The sequence below is a fragment of the Antennarius striatus genome, chromosome 5 (genome assembly GCF_040054535.1).
Source record: "Antennarius striatus isolate MH-2024 chromosome 5, ASM4005453v1, whole genome shotgun sequence".
Taxonomy (NCBI): domain Eukaryota; kingdom Metazoa; phylum Chordata; class Actinopteri; order Lophiiformes; family Antennariidae; genus Antennarius; species Antennarius striatus.
Genome location: NC_090780.1, coordinates 2,232,332 through 2,253,726, shown reverse-complemented (window position 1 = coordinate 2,253,726; position 21,395 = coordinate 2,232,332). Strand labels below are relative to the sequence as shown.

The window sequence follows — 21,395 nt, the reverse complement described above, 5'->3', positions numbered from 1 at the left end:
AAGATTTAAATACTGTGCTTGAGTTAGAAAACAGGACCTTGACCCAGAAACCAGGTTTGAATCCTGACTCTGGTCTGTGTGGAATGTTAATCAAACAGCAGCGACTCTTAGGTTAAGGTTAGTGTTGCTACTACAATAATCAATATGATTACTCATTCTGTAATAAGAATAATAAAAATGAAATTTCTTACATCACAAAGTATTTCTCTCATGAATCAAGTCTTAATAAAGAGAACTTCTAGGAGACAGACATCGGTGAAAATGTGCAGATCTGCTACCTGCAAGAATGTAATAACAATAGTGATGATAATAATAATAGCATTTCTGCGGTGCCTTTCTCAAAGCCAAGGACACTTTACAACGAGAGAGCAGAATAATTGAGAGATAGAAATAAGTGAGGGTAAAATCTACTTTTAAATATTAATGGATTAGCAAAGCAGCGACATGCATGTCCTCACACGACTGGGTGAGGATGGAGCAAGAAGAAACAGGATGGAATCCTGACACCAGCAGATAAAGTGGATCTGTTTGTTTATGTCTGAGAGGAAACGATAGCATGCACAGGTAAAGCCAAGCTTTAATAATAAGTCAAGAAAAAAAGCGTTACATACACAGATTTCTATGATTTTTCATATTGTTATTCTTTATTGCAGGTGCAGATTGACACAGGTCTCATGTCTGTAACCTAAATTTGAAGCTATAGCTGAGAGACGGTTGGTTTAGCGTGGTACAAAAACTGTCAGGATATCTGTTAATTCTTTGATTGGTCTAATAGAATTAGTCATCATTTTGTCACATAAATGATGTCCATGCAATTTTAAATGGGGGATCTCCACATCGAAAAGAACATACATTATAATAACAAAAAATACAGGTCCCCCCCTGCTTACATCATTTCGAGTTACGTCGTTCTCCATTATAGGTCAGTTAAAAAAAAAAACCAGGAAAATATAAGCATCAAGTTTATGTTATTTTACTTGACTTTTAAATAATAATAAATCCTTTATTTGTTTTATAACCTTAAAATAGGCTGTTATTTTATCATTCATTCATACATAAACCATCCACGATGTATCGTAAAAATTGCCAAAATGTATTCATGAATTTAGATTTTTTTTTCTGCACTAAATTAAAAAATAATTTGTTTGTAAGCTTAAAATGGGTTTATATTAACCATTTATTATTGAGAAAGCATTCATAAATAAAGCACAGCCCAGAAATGGTTCACATGTTAATTCAACATACGTCTTTTTTTGACTTGGGGTGTGTTTTCTGGAACCAATTAAAGACGTAGGGTGAGGTATACCTGCATTTTTACATTTCCTCCCCACCTTGAGGCAACAACACCAAGGACGACAGCAACGTGTGTCGGCTGGAATAAAGTTCTAGATGTGTGCTGAATAATTATTCATAGTGTGTTAGATCACCTTGCTCCTTTCTTCTACCTCTTCTAATTTTTTTATTTCCCATAGAGGTTTGTGCAACTGCTAGTTAGCAGCTGTGTCTTGGCTGAGCGCTCTGGATTGTTAATCCCAAGATGCATTTCCAGTCGAGGCTGCTTATCATTTCAGGTTTTGACAAAGCTGCTGCTCTGCTCATTAGTGTAATGCAGGAACTCCTGAATGCAGAATGGTCTTTGCGTTCGGGGATTCACTCAACAATTATGACTCCCATAACAGTTCTTCCATTTTATAATTTTTGAATTTGTGGCGTTGACTAATGTATGCATTGAGAAAATAAATTAGCCCACTTAATTGTGGCTGTCAAACGTTTTCCTGTTGTTTTGTAGAAGTTATTAAGTTATTTCCATCTCTGTGGTCTATCTCTATCTCTATCTCTCAGGAGTACCAGGGGTCCAGTGTGCTGGGTCAGTTTGTCACCAGGTTCATGCTAAGAGAGACGTCCAATCAGCTCCTGTCTCTACAGAGTTCGCTGCAGTGCGCCATGGAGGCGGTGGAGGAGCAGAGCAGCCCCCCTCCGTCAGTACTGCACTAACAATCTTTACATATTGTGCATGAGTTGTGCCTCTTTGAAGACTCTGTTCATCTTGTACGCTTACCCGGGTCAAACCCTTCAACTTAACCTCAGCTTTCCACACAATGGTGGGTTTAAGCAGAACACAGAAAGTTCAGAAATGAACAGGAAATTCATCCTTGTCTTCAAAAACACCCAGAATGTCATTTACTGGTATGAAAACAAATCTTGCAAACATTTCACTCTCATTACTCAGAGCCTCCTGAGCAGTACAGCACATATTGGCTCTGGGTTTAAGCTATTTGGCCAAATAAAGAAAATTCTCTACCATTTTTTTCTATGTTTGCTTGTTTCCTCGATTATGTGGATAATAAGACTAGTACTCCATACAGAATGGACACAAGGAACCGAACAGATTAGAACCGACCATACTACTCTATGAAGGGTACAACAGTTGAAGTCAACCTCTTTCAGTCTTGTCCTTTGGAGGATAGGGGGGGGGGGGCACTAGACTGGGTTGGTGAAGTTGTGGAAGCGGTGGAATCTAAGGGGGCTGGGTGAAGCATTAGCAGTGATGGCTACAGTTTGGAGTCTCTTGCTCAGGAGAGCAGTAGATTAGCACAAAAAACACAAATTCTCCCTGGCAATCAGGTTCACCCACATCATGGACCATGATGAAAAAGACGAAACAAGAGGGGACACCAGGGAGCACAAGGAACACTAGAGTAATGGCTGAGCTGTGACACATTTGGTGACATGTCGGACTATGCTTCTCTATGTTGTATTTAAAGATACTTAACCCCAATATCTTTACAGGCTAAAAGTTTGACATCAAAGACATTGCTGGAGATCTCTACACTAAGCTATCTACTAGTAGTCATGTCTTGCCAACTGGGTCACATATGTTGCAGTAGTTGCCTGATGCATGAAAAACTACATGTCTGACTTCAAAAATGGAAATCAGTCTACTTTAACAATCCTTTAAAGAGTCTCTGTTGTCTTCAGAGACTCTGTGTCCACGGTCTCTGAAGACAACATTCTTGTCCAGCGTTGATTTCAGCCTGGTTCGTTGAGAGCTTGAAATAGCTTTGTGGTGGTTGAAAGACATTTTATTCAGCTTTTTGTCTCTCTGTGGGTACAAAAGGTGAAAGCTGATGTTCCCTGCTTGTCAGGTAAAGGTTCTGGTTGGTATTGGTGAGACTTTTTTGTCATCTAAATTTGTTGAGGACACTTCTGCTCCTGCAGACTAGCATCTTGTCCCCATCTGCACCTGCTTCAGGCCAGGCATTGATGACTACCCCATTACTTTGGACAGCATAGCCACCACCTGCTACTTCCCCCCCGATTACCAATCTTATATTTAGCATCTGTCACCGCAGGATTGGTGAAGTTCTACTTTCCCCAGCTCTGGTTTGAGTTCAGCGCTGCAGCAACACCATCTGTAGCGGTATTGGCAGCGGTATTGGTGACATGATCCTGGTCAGCGTCAGGACATCTGGGAACAGCGACAGAAACAGGACATTCTTGGCTGCAGTAGTGCCTTAGTGACCGAAGCGAGAGCTACAGCATTTGCACTAGAAACAGCAGAACAGCAAAAGTCTCCTGATCCAAACTAATTACAGCAGCATCCTCACACACAGCAGCAGTGTTGGTGCGCTCAGTGGAACCGAAGGGGCTGAGTCCAGAGGGTGGTGCTCCTGTGATGCTTACCTCTGCAGTTTTTCTGCCACAACCCAGCAATGTCTTATTGAAGAGGGTTTTGGGGGTATTGCTCAGTGACTCGTCAAAGCTTGCATATTCATGACAGGAATCATCCTCTTTGTTCACAGCAATAAATACCACACAAAGCAGTGAATCTCCTTCAGATGACATAGTCTAGTAGCTAAAGGTACTCGATACTTTTATCCAGGTGAGACAGGTGATGATAGGATTGTTGAGACTGAAGAACCAGAAGCCAGTTTGGTATGGAAACAGACTCTATCTGGCCCTACCTTACCTGGTCCTTATCTTCCTTTTACTTCTTTTCCACCCAACCAGTCAAGGCGGATGGCCGCCCAAAAGAATTTGGGTCCTGTCCGGAGTTTCTTCCTCAACGAGGGAGTTTTTCCCCGCCGCTGTCGGTTAACTTGATTGATTGATTGATTGATATGAAAATTTGAAACTTAAACTAAAGATTTAACTGTTAGTTGATTAAGTTGAATGTGACCAAAAATCAATAGAAGGAAAAGGTTTATTTTTAAAAAGTCCACATTCTTGGGATCAAGGATCTACTGGCTGCTATATTGAAGAACGATGGCTCGTGTTTCAATTCACTTAACCTCCTGTGCGTCACAGAGAATAGTTTAGCATTTTCCAGATTTTGCTTTGGACAAACTCTTGATGCAAAGATGTGTGTACATAGCAGCTATTTGTAGCGTGAAACCAGGAACAAGCATGCTACCGGCTGGATGAGAATTGTAAGATTGGAAAGTGCTCACAGAGTGCAGACCTTACAATGTGCATGTAAGGACATTCACTGGACGGATTCTTTCTAAAGAGGCATTTTGCATTGGACAGAAGTGACGTTTGTTCTGAACTACTTCTTGCTCTGGTTTGCTTATTGTCAGCATTTGGAGGTCACTGGAGTCGGTCAAATCATTTGTTCTCTGTCATGTCTTAGGAAAGCAGAGAATGTCAATGTTCTGCTTGTGTGAAACATTTCAAACATTTTCTGGTGAAAGGAAACTCAGAATGACATGAAAACTGTTAGCATGGACATAGTTTCTAAGCAGGTGAAGGGGTTTTGTTCTGAGTAATCAGAACATCAGTGAAGAGGAGTTTGACAACACACCTGAGATCAGCCTTAATTAAAATACCTTCCCAGATTTTTGCCTACGCCCCAACAGCAGCTCTCTTTTTCTGACATTTAAGGACTGGTGGATTGTTGCAATTGTGACCTAGATTTTCCAGATCATCGTCAGCAAAGAAAAATACATTACTAAATATACCGCTCTTCATTCTCCAGCATTATATTTTCTTTATGAACACAGTCCTTCAATGCAGTTTCAGCACCAGATTTCTCCAATTAAAATTTGGTCGAAGCAGTGAAGAATTTGGAACATTCAGTGTGACCTCAGATTCCTTTAAGCTTTGAATCCAACACATTCTCACCATCCTTCAGACAGTTGCTTCATTAATAGGCGACCTGCTTGAAATTTAACATCTCTGTTCAGGAGCCTGAGATTTACACTAATATATAAGGGTCTGGTGGAATGTAAAAGACACTGTTAGTCCAAAAATAATTAAATAAAAACAAAAATCATGCAGATTTCGGCAAAGGCTCCCGTGTCGTAGAAGCATGAGGTGTAACGTTAACGATGCTTTCTCCACTTTTCATGGTCACGCAACTTGTAGTTGGGGTTTTCTGTTGCACCGTGCGTCTTAAGGATCAGCAGCGCTTTTGTATTTCCCCTCTGAGGGCCATCCTGGTATTATTGGGGGGGAAAAATGGAATGGGCTATAGCCAAGGTATATTATGAAAGATGAAAGATGGGGAAGCAGAGGAAGAAAGAATGACAAGGTCGGAATTGAAAAAACAGTGAATGATTGACGAAGACTTACAAAAAATAAGCGTTTTTGAGGGGTAGAAATAACTTTTAAGGTTGTTCAAATAAGTATAACAATTAGTTGTGTGTATGTGAGAGAGCATGGAAGAACACATTTAGAAACATTATGAGTTAGCAACAACAGCTGCTCATTTCTCTCCGTTTACTTCGTCGGAGTGGATTTACGGCTGCTGCAGTGACCTTTGACCTTCTGGCTGTTCCCAGCATGAGCACACACTCCCTCCATGTTGTCAGAGGGAGTTCTGGATATAGACTACCACTAAAGTCATCATTAACCTCTTGCTGCAGGCATGTTTAAGTATTCACATAGACATGTGCACACACACATCCCTGCATACATGAAACCCTCACATCCTGGGGTTAATAATCTTTAATAAGCATTAGTGTGTGTCCACTTAAGAGATTTCTCCTGTTTTTCCTCAGATTTTCTTTTCTCTCTCTCACACATTAAACACAACTTGGTTCTGAATCCATTTTTAAAGCATCCTACCCATCAAACCTCATGGTCCTATCTTCGCGCTGTCCTCTTTAAGTATCATCCCATTTCTTTTTTTTTCTCCATTCCCTACACAACTATCTGCCATATTTTCTTTTCTTTTTTTTATTTGTTTGCTCTTTCCATACCTCTGTGACAGTTGCTGTCTTTCTCTCTGATGTTTGTTTTTCCCTGGGTTTTCACTACTGTCATGACAGGCAAGAGGTGAAAGAACCAGAGATGAGAGCAGTACAGGGGAATGGCAAGAACTGTGGGCGCAGGGTCCATAATAGCCTGTGCATGTCTCCATCAGATCCCCGCTCTGACATCCTAACCACAGGTAGGCCACAGGGATTTTTACTCATGTTTGCTATGTCAAAAATATTATTCCAAAGAAAATGTCAGTTCATCCTCCTACAATATCCAGCTAAATATGTATTACATTTGGTCCATTCTGCAGTGCATGTTTTCTATTTCCTGTTACACATTGACCTTCAGTCTGCATCCAAATAACTTGAGTTGTAAATACAAGCAGCGTTTTCTGAAGCTTTTTATACTTTTCTTAATGATACAGTACGGTGCAGAATAAGTCAGGTTTTGCCATTATCATTTATGTATGTATGTATTTATTTATATATTTATTTTTCATTCGTTTATTATTTATTTATTATGTCACAAGAAAAAACTAACCATTTTTGAAGAGACAGTTACTTTATTTTATTTATTTATTTGCCTCTACACAAGAACTATTATGTGTGTGTGCACACACACAGGCACACTCCCATTGAAGCTTTGGACACACACTTTCATTGAAGTTTTTTTTTAAAAATTATTTTCAAGACTATTTACAATGCAGATTCTCACTATGATTTAAACATATGGAATTGTGTAGTAAAAAGTGGAATTCAAGCTGAAAGCATTTTTTTTTCATTTTACATTCTTCAAAATAGCCACCATTTTCTTTGATTATTGCTTTGTCTTGGTTTTCTCTCAATGAGCTTCATCAGGTCGTCACCTGAAATGATTTTCCAACAGTCTTGAAGGAGTTTCTAGAGGTGCTGATCACTTGTTGGCCCCTTTGCCCTCACTCTGCGGTCCATCTTATCCCAAAACACTCAGCTGGTGACTGGAGGTCAGGTCATCTCGATGCAGCACTCCATTAGTCTCCGTCAGATAGGCCTTACACAACCTGGAGGTGTGTCTGGAGTCAATATCTAATTGAAAACTAAAGGACGGTCCATTTTAACACAATCTGGAATGGTGTAACCAACCGGACTTCTGCACGACACAACAGATGGTCCCAACCCCATAAAGAAGAGCAACAAAACCCCATAAAGAAGAGCAACAGAACCCCTTAAATAAGGCCAGAAAATCCACAAATTAACCTTGAAGCGAAAACCATTTCAGGTGACTACCTCATGAAGCTCATTGAGAAAAGGTTGTGGGTTTGAAGATCTGTCATCAAAACAAAGGGTGCCTACTTTGAGGAATATAATATATTTTATAGTATAAAATATAAAACATTTCCAGATATAATGCTTCTTAGTTTTGATGTCTTTGGTTTGTATCTACAATGTAGAAATTAATAAAAGGAAAGAAAAACAACATTTCGACTGCCTATATATATATATATATATATATATATATATATATATATATATATATATATATATATATATATATGCACACACACTCTGCATCTGCCTCTAGTTTATTATTATTTTTTGCTTATTCTGATGTGGGTTTGTGTTCTCTCCAGGTTTGATTATGGAGGATGGAAAGAACTGGTGCTCTCAAATCAACAGGCTGCAGGAACTACTGGATAAACTAGAGTGTCAGGTATGAACCAGTAATTCCACTGGCTATGAAGAGAAATAAAAATTATAGACCATCAGCAGACTAGATACACATTAAATTCAATCAATATATTATTATCATTATTATTATTATTATTATTATTATTATTATTATTATTATTATTATATTTAAATAGACTAAAGAGAAATGCTTCATGCATTACGTTTTTTTTTTTCCAGAGAAAAGAATATTTAAATTTTGCGTGTACAGAGATGCAAATTGAACATTACACTGTGTCTTAATAGTAATACTCCTGAGCTGCTTTGAGCATTTATTTTTACAGTTGTGAGATTCCTCCCAGCATATCTTATAAATCATATAAATTCAACTTGGCCCTGACACCGTTACTCTGAGCATGTTGCTCTGATGATTATAAAGAATAAGTGTGTGCCAATCACAAAGCACAGTCACCTCTCGACCCCCCATCTCTCATAGTACAACATGTGACTCATTCTCTCATCATCTCAAAAGGCTTTTTTTACTCTCATGCACTCATCTTCTGCTTCATGTCACTCTTCCTCCGTGCTTTCTTTTCTGTGACTCCCATTATTTCCATCGGATGATGTTCATTCCTCTCCTCCTTTCAGTCTCTCCTGAAACATTTCTCTTGCCCTATAGTCTTTGGTTTTTACAACCCAGAGGGAATTGGTTTGTAATATCAGAGCAATTCATAACCTGCAGGATTTCTTGTGTGTAATATCCGTTCTCGAGCCACAATGGCACCGCCATCGAACACGCACCCCGTCTTTACCCCCTCATATTGAGTTTTTTGCTTCTAGGTTATTTCCCCTGTAAACACACATACAGTACATAGAAGAACCATAAAGATATAGAGTTATTACACTGACTGAATGTTATTATTCATAGTTATTTTTAATGACTACACTGTGTACTGTAGTACATGAAGAGACGAGTTTAACCCATTCTGTGACGGAGCTTGTAAGTCAATCGGCTCATAATCCATCAAAAATAACTAAAATGAATTGCAATCCATCCCAGCTTTGTAAAAAAGCTCCAAGCCCCGTAAATTACGGGGAAAAGTATTCTTTATCAACCAATGGGCATGCATACTCTCCCTGTGCATAATTAATTATATAGATGTTACGTCAACAATGATTGAGTGGTGGTGTCCCGAAACACAACGCATATCTCAGATTTTCGCTCGTATGTCGAAAAAAAATATAGACCGAGATACAACTCGTATCTCAAAAAATATCAAGACACTAGTGTATATACCAAGCTTTGTGGTGAATGTTATATAATTACACTTGTTTTTCTTTAAATGTTCTATTTAATCTTCGCTTTCACCCGTTCTCTTTGCTGTTCTACTCACTGTCTGAATAACACATTGAAATTATTTTTAAAAATTAGATGTTACTTTTATTCTACATACATAACTGTGGGGAATATGTCTTAGCCAATAGTAACTCACACAAGTATAGGAATTAAATGCCAACAAAGAAAACGAGAAATACCAAGTGCACATTCACATTCATAGTCCATTTAACTGTACCCCACTTTTCCCATAGGTACAATTTACCCAGAGTGCAACTGATAAATGTGTGCAAATTTACTTTTAAATGTAAAACAAATTTGGAGTCCAGAGTTTATTGTGATTTTAAAAAAAAAAAGAAATTAAAATTAAGTAATTAATAAATTAAATTATTAAAAATGTTAATGAATTCAATATGCTTAGAAATATCAAAAATAACACACTGATAATTCTGACCCAGAACAGACCTGGACCTTCTCACATTATGTTTGTTTCCTTTTTGTTCAGGGTCCAAAGTTGGAGCCGCTGAAGGAAGACACACTGGCCAGCACATATAAGTCTGTAAGTGGAAAAGAATGTTAATAATCACTTTGCTTTGTGGCAAGTAGCTTTTATTGAGCAGTTTTTATCATTTACATAACTTGTTGTCGTGCCAGTCACTGTGGTCATTATTGCATACATGATATGTGGCATTTAAATAAGCTGCCTCATATGTGGTAATCATTAAAACAAATATGGAAAAGCTCGATCACTGCAACGCACACACACACACACAAACACACACACACACACACACATAGTATAAATGAAAATTAAAATTTTGCCAAGGCTCATTCCACGCTATTTATCCATAAACCATACTGACATTTTACACACTACTCCTCATAAGTCTGGGTTAAATTATATGCTTATATGCATTCTAATGTTGAAATGTCACTCTTGCCTTCCCTGAGGCCATTACACAGCAGAATTATCAAGCGGAATAATCATCTCTTTGGGGGCGTCCATCAATTTGATTGCAATGATTGTGCATCATTGTGCAAATCAAGCAGAGAACAGGAGGAATTGACTTAAACAGTGTTTGCACATATTGTTCTTTAGTCTAAACAACTCCATTTATTCCAAAAAAAATTCACCAATTCATAAGTTTTCACCTCTAATGCCATATTTAAGTTTTAATTCTCATTTATTGTCCTGTTTTTACCTCGGTTGATTACTTCTGTTCGCTGTCCTTTTCCTAAATGTCAAGCAGCCCATCTGCCTCATTCTCAAACATGATGACATTCTCAAACACAGAATGTGAATATACTGTATGTATATTATATAAGTCCCAAGGTCGGATAATATAAAGGAGATATCAGTAAATTTATGTTGTATCTCTTGTATATCTTGAAACAAGGCATTCGGGCTGAAACAGTTTGAAACGGGAGAGCATTACCAGTTTATTTACATTTACTAGCATTATACTTGTAGTATAGGTAACATTTGTTTTGACACATGGCCATAATGATGCAAGAAGGCAAAATAGTAAAAAGAGCCTCACTTCTGTTTCTGTGTCTATTGTGAATGAGTCTTGAAAATAAAAGTCAGTGAAATAAATCTGGACTGTTTGTGAGAAAGAGGTGGGTGACCAGGAATTATGTGTCTGTATATCTAGTGGTCCATTTCTTTGTAGCCTCTCAGGCTGTGTTCAGACTGGCAGCCAAAATCAGATTGAAACCACTTTCGGGAGGTAGTTCCAAATCACCTTTGGACAGAAGCATCTCAGTCTGAACAGCTCCAAACACAACGATCGGTTTTGACTCTCCGTGATGACATTTCACGCAACGCAAGATCCAATTTGCGTTATGGAGTGTGGACAACGCCTCTGTTCCAACGTCGTTCCTATGGCAACCTGACTGATCGGCCAAAAACGTGGCTCAGTTTGAACAGAGCTAGATCAAATTTGGACACTTGCTAAAAACAGTGTGAACAGTCAGCCCTAAAAATCAGATATGAAAGGGAATCTGGTTGGTATTGGATTTGCCTGCAGTCTGAATGCAGCCTTAAATACATAAACTGCCCCCTGGAAGCAGTCATTCACCCCAGCCTGAAGGAGGCAGTCCACCAATCTACCATGACAGAAGCTGCTTCTCACCCAGCTACAAACTATTCTCCATCCTCAAGATCATGGATTGATGAAACCAACAGAAACACATGGTCAGCAACGAGCAGAGATGTAACCCTCATGTGACTTTGCCTTAAAAACCTGTCCTTGAATATCACAAACTGGACTAGAGAGAAGGGGCAGTCTTGGTAACATTCTGCTTCTCGAGAACATGTCTGACTTTTGGACAAGAATACAGACAAAACTGTTCCCATGGTCGATCCGCCTGGGGAAGCAGTTATGAGGCTCATCAAGATCCACCAAACACACGGAGATCATGAATTGAAACTCTCATGCCCCCGAATACTGTAGTTCCCCTACGATGGGAGGTTCCATAATTGGTTTGAGTCTCCTTTCCAGCGCCGTGTTGTAAACGAGACTGTTCCTCCACAGTATCCTCAGGAAGCAGAGCAGTTTGATATATTTGTAATTTGGAAAACATCTACAATCCACCATTTGAAGAGCGGAAATATCCCCAACATATACTACACATACACTTTCCTTCATGACACACTGACAAGGTGAGTCCACCAAAACAGACAAACAAAGCCCGAAGCTTCAGCGTCTCAGGGCAGATCTCATCTACGCCTGACACTTTGGGCTTCTTGATTTTCTTGGCATCAACTATAGAGTCAGTCATAGTCAGGATCTGGAGCTGGTTGAAGTTGTGCATCATTTCAATTACCAAACCCTTGTCCTGATTCACTTGTTTGTCGCTGTGCCCAATATAAAAGCACATATTTAATATGTCTTTTTCTTAAACCTACCAAGTGAAACATTTCCACAATAACATGTCTGTTGAAACCCAGAGAAATGTGTTAAAGGTCCACAAGGAACACAAGGGAAACACTCAAACATGACTCTGTTAGTACGATTTCACCTGAATCCCATTGATTCTCTTCCATGGGATTCAGAGCAACAGAGACAACAGACATCTAGTTCCAAAAGTGTATATTTTCTCAGTTGTTTTAACACTACTGACATCATGAATTTAATTACATCCTCCTCCATTGCACTGAGAGAGACAGAGATTGATATCTCACAACGAAACATATCACATCTCTTTAAGTCTGTCAGGCAGATTAATGTGTGAGGACAGCGCTAACGAAAAGACCGTAACATTTTCTCTCTTTAAATTCCCAGTTGTGACTCACACTCATTAAATTGTTGAGAAAGTAGAACCGGCAGCAGGTTAACAAGACATCGTCCACGAGGTGGGCAGAGGACCTCAGTTCAAGGCTCCTGTTGAGGGATGCTGAGTCTTTGCCAGTTGTAGAGATGTTGCTACTTATATGGGATGTGGAAACCCAGCAATTAGAAGAAGAAAACTTACATTTTAAAGTATATTTTCTAAATGCAGTCATGGGTTTTTAGTCTCTATAAGTGTACTGAGGCCAAATCACCATCGGACAAAAAATAACCTGCACCAAGTTGGCTTTAATGAGAAGAGAGAAATGCTTTCAACGGCTGTCATCGGTATATTATATGAAGGAAGTGACAAACGCTCCTAAAGACAGTAATGAGGCCTCATGGCAACGCTGTTGTTATGGTGCGACATTAGTGTTGGTATTCTGCAGTAACACGGGAGAAATCATTGAATTTGCAGGTGTCCATCATTTGTCTACCTGTTGTTTAGTGTCGCCCCCTCTCTTCTTACAGAACATCCTGCTGGTTCAGAGGCAGATGTCAGTCACTAATGAAAATCTGGACAACTTCCAGGAAGTTCTGAAGGGTTACATCGACGCCACGTCTGCCCAGTCGGACAATCTGCAGTAAGTGTTTTTCTTGTTTTCAGGCGAAGAAAGGAGGCTTTGTGAGCGTTAATGATCACCGATGACTCAGGGGGGGTTGAAAGGATGGAAGACCATTGTTACTGAAACACATCTACTCACAATGAATTATTCTGGGATATTATAGCATGTTTTATGTGAGCCTGAGCTAATTGAATTAAAAAAAATAGTTTATGTAATGATGAAAAATGTTCACAAAGCAACTCCATCATTTTGGAACAAACAGCTCATTTTCTTTTTATACGTCGGCCGATTTGAGAGAACATTTTGCTCCCTGCTGAGTTCTATCTGAAGCCTTTCAGAAGATTCAAACTTTTTAATGTGATTTATCCATAGTGGGTACAGATTCTCTTTCATTTCGGATCCTCTCTCTACTTTTCTTTCCTCTGTCCTGCTGTCAGTGTGTCCATTCAGAAGCTCCCGGGAAAGTCTTGCTACATAATGTATGAGTTCTGGCAAGACCGCATCTCCTGGATGAGGTCAGTTGTGTTTGTGTGTGTGTGTGTGTGTGTGTGTGTGTGTGTGTGTGTGTGTGTGTGTGTGTGTGTGTGTGTGTGTGTGTGTGTGTTTATCAGATGTCGCCGTGACTGTTTGGCACATCTTAACTTTTGGATGGAAATGGTCTTTACCAGTGAAGACAATCAATCAGATGGTCCAAACACACATCACAAATGGGATCAAATGGTCACACACGTATCCACACATATATTAAAGTGTTATTATAAAAAATATATTTGCAAAAATATCAAATTCATGCTGTGTTGGTTAAATAATATTAAGGTAATTTCAGTTTGTTAGACCCTAATAAACTTAATGTAAGACTATTGATCCAGTTGTTTGTCTAATTGGTCTGATCATAAACTCCAAAAAAGAATTTACTCTAAAGAAGTTGTTAGGCTCGTTTTAGCTGGTGGTGGTTTGAGGATTCCTATTAATTCTTTTATATCCAAGCATCACGCCACCCATCGTCCACCATGACTCAGATCAACACAAGTGCTGCCTTGTGTTTGCTGCATCCTGCTGACCTCCAGATGAAAATCTCAACACCGATGGCTTTCATCTCACTTCTCATCATCGTTTTTTTCCCCTTGACTGAATTTCGCTTTGTTCAAATCATTCCATTCAAAATGATTCCAAATGATTTTACTGTATTTTATGAGTAATTTTCAAATATAAGAATAATTCAATGACACATGAGAAACCAAGAAAACATTGTGTATTTACAAGTTTCATGAGTAAAACAAAATATTTACCATGTGACTTACATCCAGTTTTGACTGTCGATAATATCTCAGGAACTCTTCAAAATCTCCGGTGACAAGCTTTCTGTTTGAATTAATTTTATCACCAGCTCTTTTTCAGCTCTCTTTAGAACTCTGCTCTGCTTTCTTTATCATCTGTCCTTCAGCTACCTGCAGTCCGACAGCAGTAAAGATTTCCAGCGCTGTGTCATCGACATGTTGGAGGACGCTGAAGTCGTTTCTACGATGTTGATCCCAGGTTTGTATGCGTGCGCTTGTAAATTACTGGATGTGTTTATCTTATTAATAAACATCAAATATCATGAATGACGTATAGCAGGAAGCCGGTGCTGCTCAACAGTGTTATATTAGATTAAATCTTTATTCTTGAAGAGAAGATGATCGAATGTCATTCTCCTGACTAGTCTTCCTGACTGCGCTAGATCTTCAGTGGAATGCTCCCCTACATGTGGACATCTGTGGTTTATCCAGAATTTCTGGGCTTCTTAGAAACAGCTCGGTTTGTAAATTTGCTCATTGAGATTAAAGTAGAAATATTTTCAAATGATGTATTTGCTGTTCAAATATCAAATGTTTGTGGAAAAAATAAGTCCAAAGTGGGGATTTTGTCTCTTAATACTGCCTGTCTGATGAAAAGAGAGCTGGTTTGTTTTTATTCCACACTCAAATGAATATCGTCCACGTCTGATTTGAGAGAGAATAAAATGGAAAACCTAAGCACACACACACACACACACACACACACACACACACACACACACACACATACACACATTCACACACAAGTGAACCATGACATGTGAATGTTCTTTTTCTGCCAGAGGAGACTCTTAGTGATGCCCCACAGCAATTTTATGTGGCTCGGGTGAATATTTTATGTATGAGGAGCTCTTAATCGGCTTCTTCTGGGACATCTTATGTGTTTACATCGAGACACGGCCTGTCGCTCTCAACAAGCAACATCGTTAGTATTTTTTTGCTGCCAAATGACTTGGGCTGAGATGGGTGAGGCCAGAATGCACTGATTGGAGGGAGGAGGGAGGATATCTGCTGAGGGACGTGTCACAAATACAGGATGGAGTCGACTCAATAAGTAATAATAGAGAATAATCAAAGGATTGTGCTTCTCCTAGAGGCAGCTACTACTGTTTGTGGTACCGCCTCCATATATTTATTTTTTCCGTATCTTTGCACCAACATGCACATCTTCTGTCAAACCTTGTTTATTAATCACCTCTAAAATGACAAATTCTGTGTTTTAATTGCTGTCATTCTCAAATGGCATAAAGAGTTTCACAGCTTATGATTAATATTTGTCAGACAGAAAAACACAATTAAAAAAAATAATAAAGTAAAAAAATATTAAAATGTCATGTGGGATAAATAATTCTTGACACATTTGAGAATGATTATTGAGTTATACAGTTGAATGTGATCACAGTTACTCTCTCTCTCTCTGTGTTTCCTCAGCTTCCTGGTGGATTATGACTAAGAACTAACAAATGAATCCACAATTTCACATCTATTGTCACGCAGACACACCCATCCACCCACTCACACACACATATAATACACATGCATGGAGAAAATCAAAACAGTATCCATGTGTTTGAAAGCAACGGGGGGGGGGGGGGGGGGGACAGAGACAACGGCGTCATCTGGTTGTTGCCCAGCAGCTTCTCTCAAGGCTCCTTCGTCTGCGACGGCTCATTACTGCACCGCTTGTGTCAAAGGGGAGACTACCACCATACAGCCGCTCTACAGACTGGAAGCAGCCCATGTTTTTGCAATGCAAACATAATTTTTTGTTGAATAGGAATAAGAATACGACACTAGATCAAATCGCACTAGAATGAAAACAACATTTTGTGCTCATGCTGTTTACTGTGGATTAAAATTAAAGAAGAAGGTGGAAGGAGAGAAGAATGTCATAGTAGAAAAAAAAAAAACAGTGCATGCTAATGACTGAGGCTGAATGACTTCTAAAACTTTTAAATCATGTCTATGTGTGCTTTTTTTCCCCTGATCTTACTATCATGTAACAATGTCAATAAGGGTTGGAATCAGAAAAGCTTCACCTATCCTGATTTAATATTAAATAAAATGGGTATTTTGACACAATCTCCAACTTGACACGGTCGCAATGTGGAGTCTAAATGTTTTTTGTTTGTTTTTTTCCTAAAAATGTGCGTAATTACGAAATTTCTACTTGAAATTATGGAGTTATAGATAGAAATTTCCTGTATTATGTGCGTATTTTCATGCTAGATTTTATTCTATATTATATTTCTGTTGTGTTGTGGCTGAGTATTGTACACCGTCCACTGCAGCTGTAATAAAACTGGTAATACCTCATCTGTAAAAGCCTCTGAATTTACAGTTTACATACTATCTCGCATCAAAGCTGAAAATGTGTTTTTTCTGCTGTTGTGAAATAATTTACCATGTTCTCATCAGAGTGACTTGTGTGGTAATTCACAATGGGCACGTAAGAAGCGAATATTTCCACCACATGCAGTCCGTTGACTCAATACCAAGACAAACATATTGATCGATGCTACTTTAACTGGATTCAACATTGTGTCTGTGTTTTTTGTGTGGATTGCAGACGTCTGAAATTAATTGGAGTGAGATGTGGAATTCTAAATAATCCAATAAATTGGCAAAAAAATAAATAAATGCCTGTCTCACAATTAAAGTAGAAGAAAGGTGTTTCTCTCTATTCTCTATTCATCATTTTGTGAGCTGCAAATTACCCACAATGCATCCAAATAAGATGAGCACTTGAAATTCATATAAGGTTCCTGTAAATAAAACGATGCACCTCGCTGGCCAAGATTATTCACCTGTTTGTTACGTGACGAGTCCCAGTAACAAACTGCATTGCACCAGGGGCATGGATTACAAGCAGTTCGGAATATAAATATATATACATCCATATAATTTAGATTCTTCAAAGTAGCCACAACTTTGATGACAGATTAGCCTGGTAAAGTTTAATTTATGGATTTTCTGGCGTTCTTTGTGGGTTTGGGACCATCAGTTATGTTGTGCAGAAGTCTGCTTGGTTACACACTTTGACAAATCCATGTTATGGCAAAAACCAATCAGCTAAGTAAAGAGAAATGACAGCACAGCGCAAACAAGCAAAAGGTAATCAAAATAACAATCAATCTGGCAGCATGATGGAGCTGAAGCTCAGTGGTCGAGGCTAGAAATGACACATTTGAATTTTTCATCATCTTGCTCCATTGGAAGCTGATCCCGATCCTGTAATCACAGCACAGACAGAAAGACGGAGAGGGGTCAGCAGCAGAGGGATGAACGCTGGGACCAGCAGCCGGTTTGATAATTGAGGCCATCGGTGAATCAGATAAGTTAATATCTGAATCCTGAGCTGAATGAAGGAACCAATGAAACAATGAAAATCATGTTTGAGTTTTGACAACGTGATATTCATTATAAATTATTATACGTGTGTGTGTATGTATATATATATATATATATATACAGTGTATATATTATTTATTTATTATTATTATTATTATTATTATTATTATTATTATTATTATTATTATTATTTCTTTATTGAGTTCCTTTATGCTACCGATATATAAATTAAATGAATCATTTTGAAGTAATCCAAACAGGATATTTGTTATTCTGAAGTGTGGAGCATGAGGAGGAGAGCTGCCCCGTCATCTGGTGGTGTAACATTATTCTTCTGTATCTCTTGATGCACGGCAACAGGGAGACAAGGCTGTGACTGGGGGGGCGGGGGCGTTGTCTTTTAATATCCTTTCAGGTGTCATTGTGCAGGTATCACTAATGCTGTTGTGATTTTCTGATGCAGAGGCTGAATCCTGAAGCGACTGATGGATCTGTGTTGAATAAAGTCAACTGGACTTTCCCAAGACGCTGGGAAGGGTGGGTCAAACTGGATCTACTCTGCAATCCCATTTTGCTCATTTGATTAAATAGTTTCTTTTAAAAAATGTCTTGCTGAACACAACAATGCATCAAAATATCTATATTTATCATGATCAATATGAAAAAAAATAATAATTGCATATTGATGCATCCTGCACAGACAACAATATACAATAAAAATTAACCAACATTTTGTTATGCTGAGGTAAATACTCAGAAGTACGTGCACCTCAATACAATACAAGTACACAGAGTAAATGGATGATCCGAGGGAGGAGGGAGAGACGACGGACCTAATGGGCCAGCTTGATCTCAGGTGTGTTTGATTGCGTTGTAGGATGCGTCAGGCGGGTGGTGTCTGACCTGATAGCCATGCCCTGATAAACACACTGACAGGCGAGGTGAGACGTACCAGAGACACCAGGGAGGGTAAAACACTGGACAGCGGAGGGGGGAGAACACAAACTGCCAGATGCAAACATTACTAGAAAGACTTTAACGTTGAAACAAAACACAAGATCAGGTTAGAAAATATTTTTATGTAAAATTACATTTTTACAATTTTCTTGGCTAATCCATCAAGTAATTTATGTTAAATGCATATTGTATATTTATAATTGACCTTGAAATAATTGTACGACCTTGGGTTTATATATTTCACTTAAAGAAAATGTATGTGATTCGAAACAATTTTGAAAATTTGTGTGGATCTTACCATAAAGTTTGTGTCACGATGGATTAAGTTTTTTATAAAAGTTCTTGCAAGAAAGTAAAACTTTATTTCTAACAAAATGTGTCCATCTTTTAGCGGCACCCTGCCTTACTTATAATATGAAGTCTTCATGGTGTAGCCAATGCTCTCAATCAATCAATCAATCAATCAATCAATCAATCAATCAATCAATCAATCAATCAATCAATCAATCAAGTTTTATTTATAAAGCGCTTAATCATGGCAACAGGCATTTCAAAGCGCTTTAACAGACAGAAAAACCCAACAGAACCTTCCAGAGCATAAGTGACAGCGGCAGGGAAAAACTCCCTCGTTGAGGAAGAAACTCCAGCCAGGACCCAGACTCTTTTGGGGGCTTGATAGCTAAAGGCTCTAGCCCCTGTCCTACTTGTAAGGAACTAAAAGTTCCTTCAGATTGGTGTCTGGCCATGGAGGGCTTTGTAAGCGAAGAGGAGTATTCCTCCAGTGTGAACAATGCTTTCTACCTGACTGAACATACTTCTTGAGGACACATTGGATATAAAGTTGTGCTGTCTCTGTAAGGTTTTTGCAAAAAGTATTTTAAAAAAACAAAAAAAAACAGGGATTCTCCTGCAGCTCTTGGCAGAGGAATATGGGCTCTGAAACCAACGCGCAATGAATTATTCTCTTAAAATACAACCCGGAGTCTCAGGAGGTATTTTCATGGGGCTACATATTCCGTCAGGACATTGAATCAACATGAGCTCCACTGTATTCACTGCATTAGTTTAAATTATTTATACTGATAGTATATAAGACTCTGACACATCTGTACTCTATTCACCTACGCTTACCAAGTAATTCTTTCCTCTTAGTCATTTCCATTTCTTTATTTTTAACAGGATGTGGTAAAAACTGATGGATGACATTCAAACCTACACATTTCAGTGCAGATCTCTGTGTTCTCTCAAGCTGATCTTAATTTTCTTTCAGACGGGTGTCCTTGGATCTGAATTACAAAAACACAGCTCATCACCTCAGAGAGCCAAAGGCCAGGGCGAAGATGTCCAACGGCATCTGTTGTTCTGTGTCGTTTCACCCCGTTGTCATTTCCTCTGCACTGATTACTTTGTTTTGTAAAGTCGATGTGTGTGTTGACTCTGTTGCTCTCTCTGCATTCATGTTGGAATAAAAGTTGTGAACCTCAGCATGGATGTTTTGGGTGAATTAAATTAAATTAAACAGGACGTGCCATTGAAAGATTTTGTGAGTCTCAGATAAAACTTCTTAAATCTTCACAGAAGACAGGATGGAGGTCACACAGAAGCTTCTCCCGTCAGTTTTCATTCCTTAGCATCGCCGTTTCCTCCACCTTGGAAACCTGATTGTGTGGGAGGCATCGTGTTCAGAGAGTGTTTGGTCTCTAAAAGGCTGACTCACTCGTCCTTACTGAGTCCTCATGCTGACTTGGGTTTTGCCAGCCTTCAACACCAAAGCTATTAATATTTGTAAAATCTAATATTTTATAGATAATGGCACAAAAAGAGGTTTATGCAGAAACTGCTTTTGATGCATTGTGCTTGTTTCCTCATGGGTCCAACAGCAAAAGTCTGTTTTTATCAATTACAATAATTTAAGTCCTGTCCTTGAAGAACAGTATGATGAATATGAATATTAATGACGGCGTTCTGTCAAAAGACATTTTGTAAATTTTTGAGGGTTGAAGGAAAAAGACGAGGAAAAGAGAAGAAACTTCTATAAGTAGAAATGAGAAAAATACTGATGAGGATGGAGAGTGTTAAAAGCAGTTCACCAGTCTTGTGAAGTTTCGTACTGGAATAAGATAAAACTTGTGTTTGCCTCTTGGTAATGATGTATATTGACAGATCCTCCGGTGAGATCATAGAATTGTAGGGATCATGTTGCTAAATGTTACCGTTTGTTTGATGAATGTGTTGAGATGTCTTCATTTAGGCTTCAGTCTGCTAACTTTTATTTTCTTTCGAATGATCAAATCAAAGCTCATCAATGAACACGCTCCGTCACGTTTTGTTTGTCAAAGCAGCATCTTGGCTTACAAACCACTTTTCTCCCAGAATGCAATGTGTTCAGATGTTAACAGTAACCCCGAAATGACCACATGAGGTCCGACGTCACACTTAGTCTGATGTTGGAGTTATTTTGACATGACTTGAAATCTTAAACTATGGGATGTTAATGTTACGTTTTACAGATCTTCATCATCTTCATCATCTTCCTCTTCCACATCGTGCCCGGCGCAGAAAATGAAATATTTCTTGTCTTTTTTAAGTTTGTGTTAATTATGAATGTTATAAACTGTTTGGAATTTAGGCTCGCAGGGCGTATCGCTTTTAGTTAAAGTTAATGG

General features: G+C 38.6%; 1 protein-coding gene across 1 annotated transcript in view; it reads left to right on the top strand.

Annotated features, from left to right (window-relative positions):
* necab3 (N-terminal EF-hand calcium binding protein 3) overlaps positions 1 to 16,728 on the top strand; it is a 35,653-nt gene extending 18,925 nt beyond the window's left edge. The window contains exons 6-13 of the mRNA XM_068315937.1: positions 1,843 to 1,979; positions 6,273 to 6,394; positions 7,814 to 7,893; positions 9,692 to 9,745; positions 12,990 to 13,102; positions 13,522 to 13,599; positions 14,529 to 14,620; positions 15,853 to 16,728. Of these exons, the coding sequence (XP_068172038.1) occupies positions 1,843 to 1,979; positions 6,273 to 6,394; positions 7,814 to 7,893; positions 9,692 to 9,745; positions 12,990 to 13,102; positions 13,522 to 13,599; positions 14,529 to 14,620; positions 15,853 to 15,881 (705 nt within the window). The 3' untranslated portion in view covers positions 15,882 to 16,728. The remainder of the gene's footprint in view (positions 1 to 1,842; positions 1,980 to 6,272; positions 6,395 to 7,813; positions 7,894 to 9,691; positions 9,746 to 12,989; positions 13,103 to 13,521; positions 13,600 to 14,528; positions 14,621 to 15,852) is intronic.
* Positions 16,729 to 21,395: the final 4,667 nt, after the last annotated feature.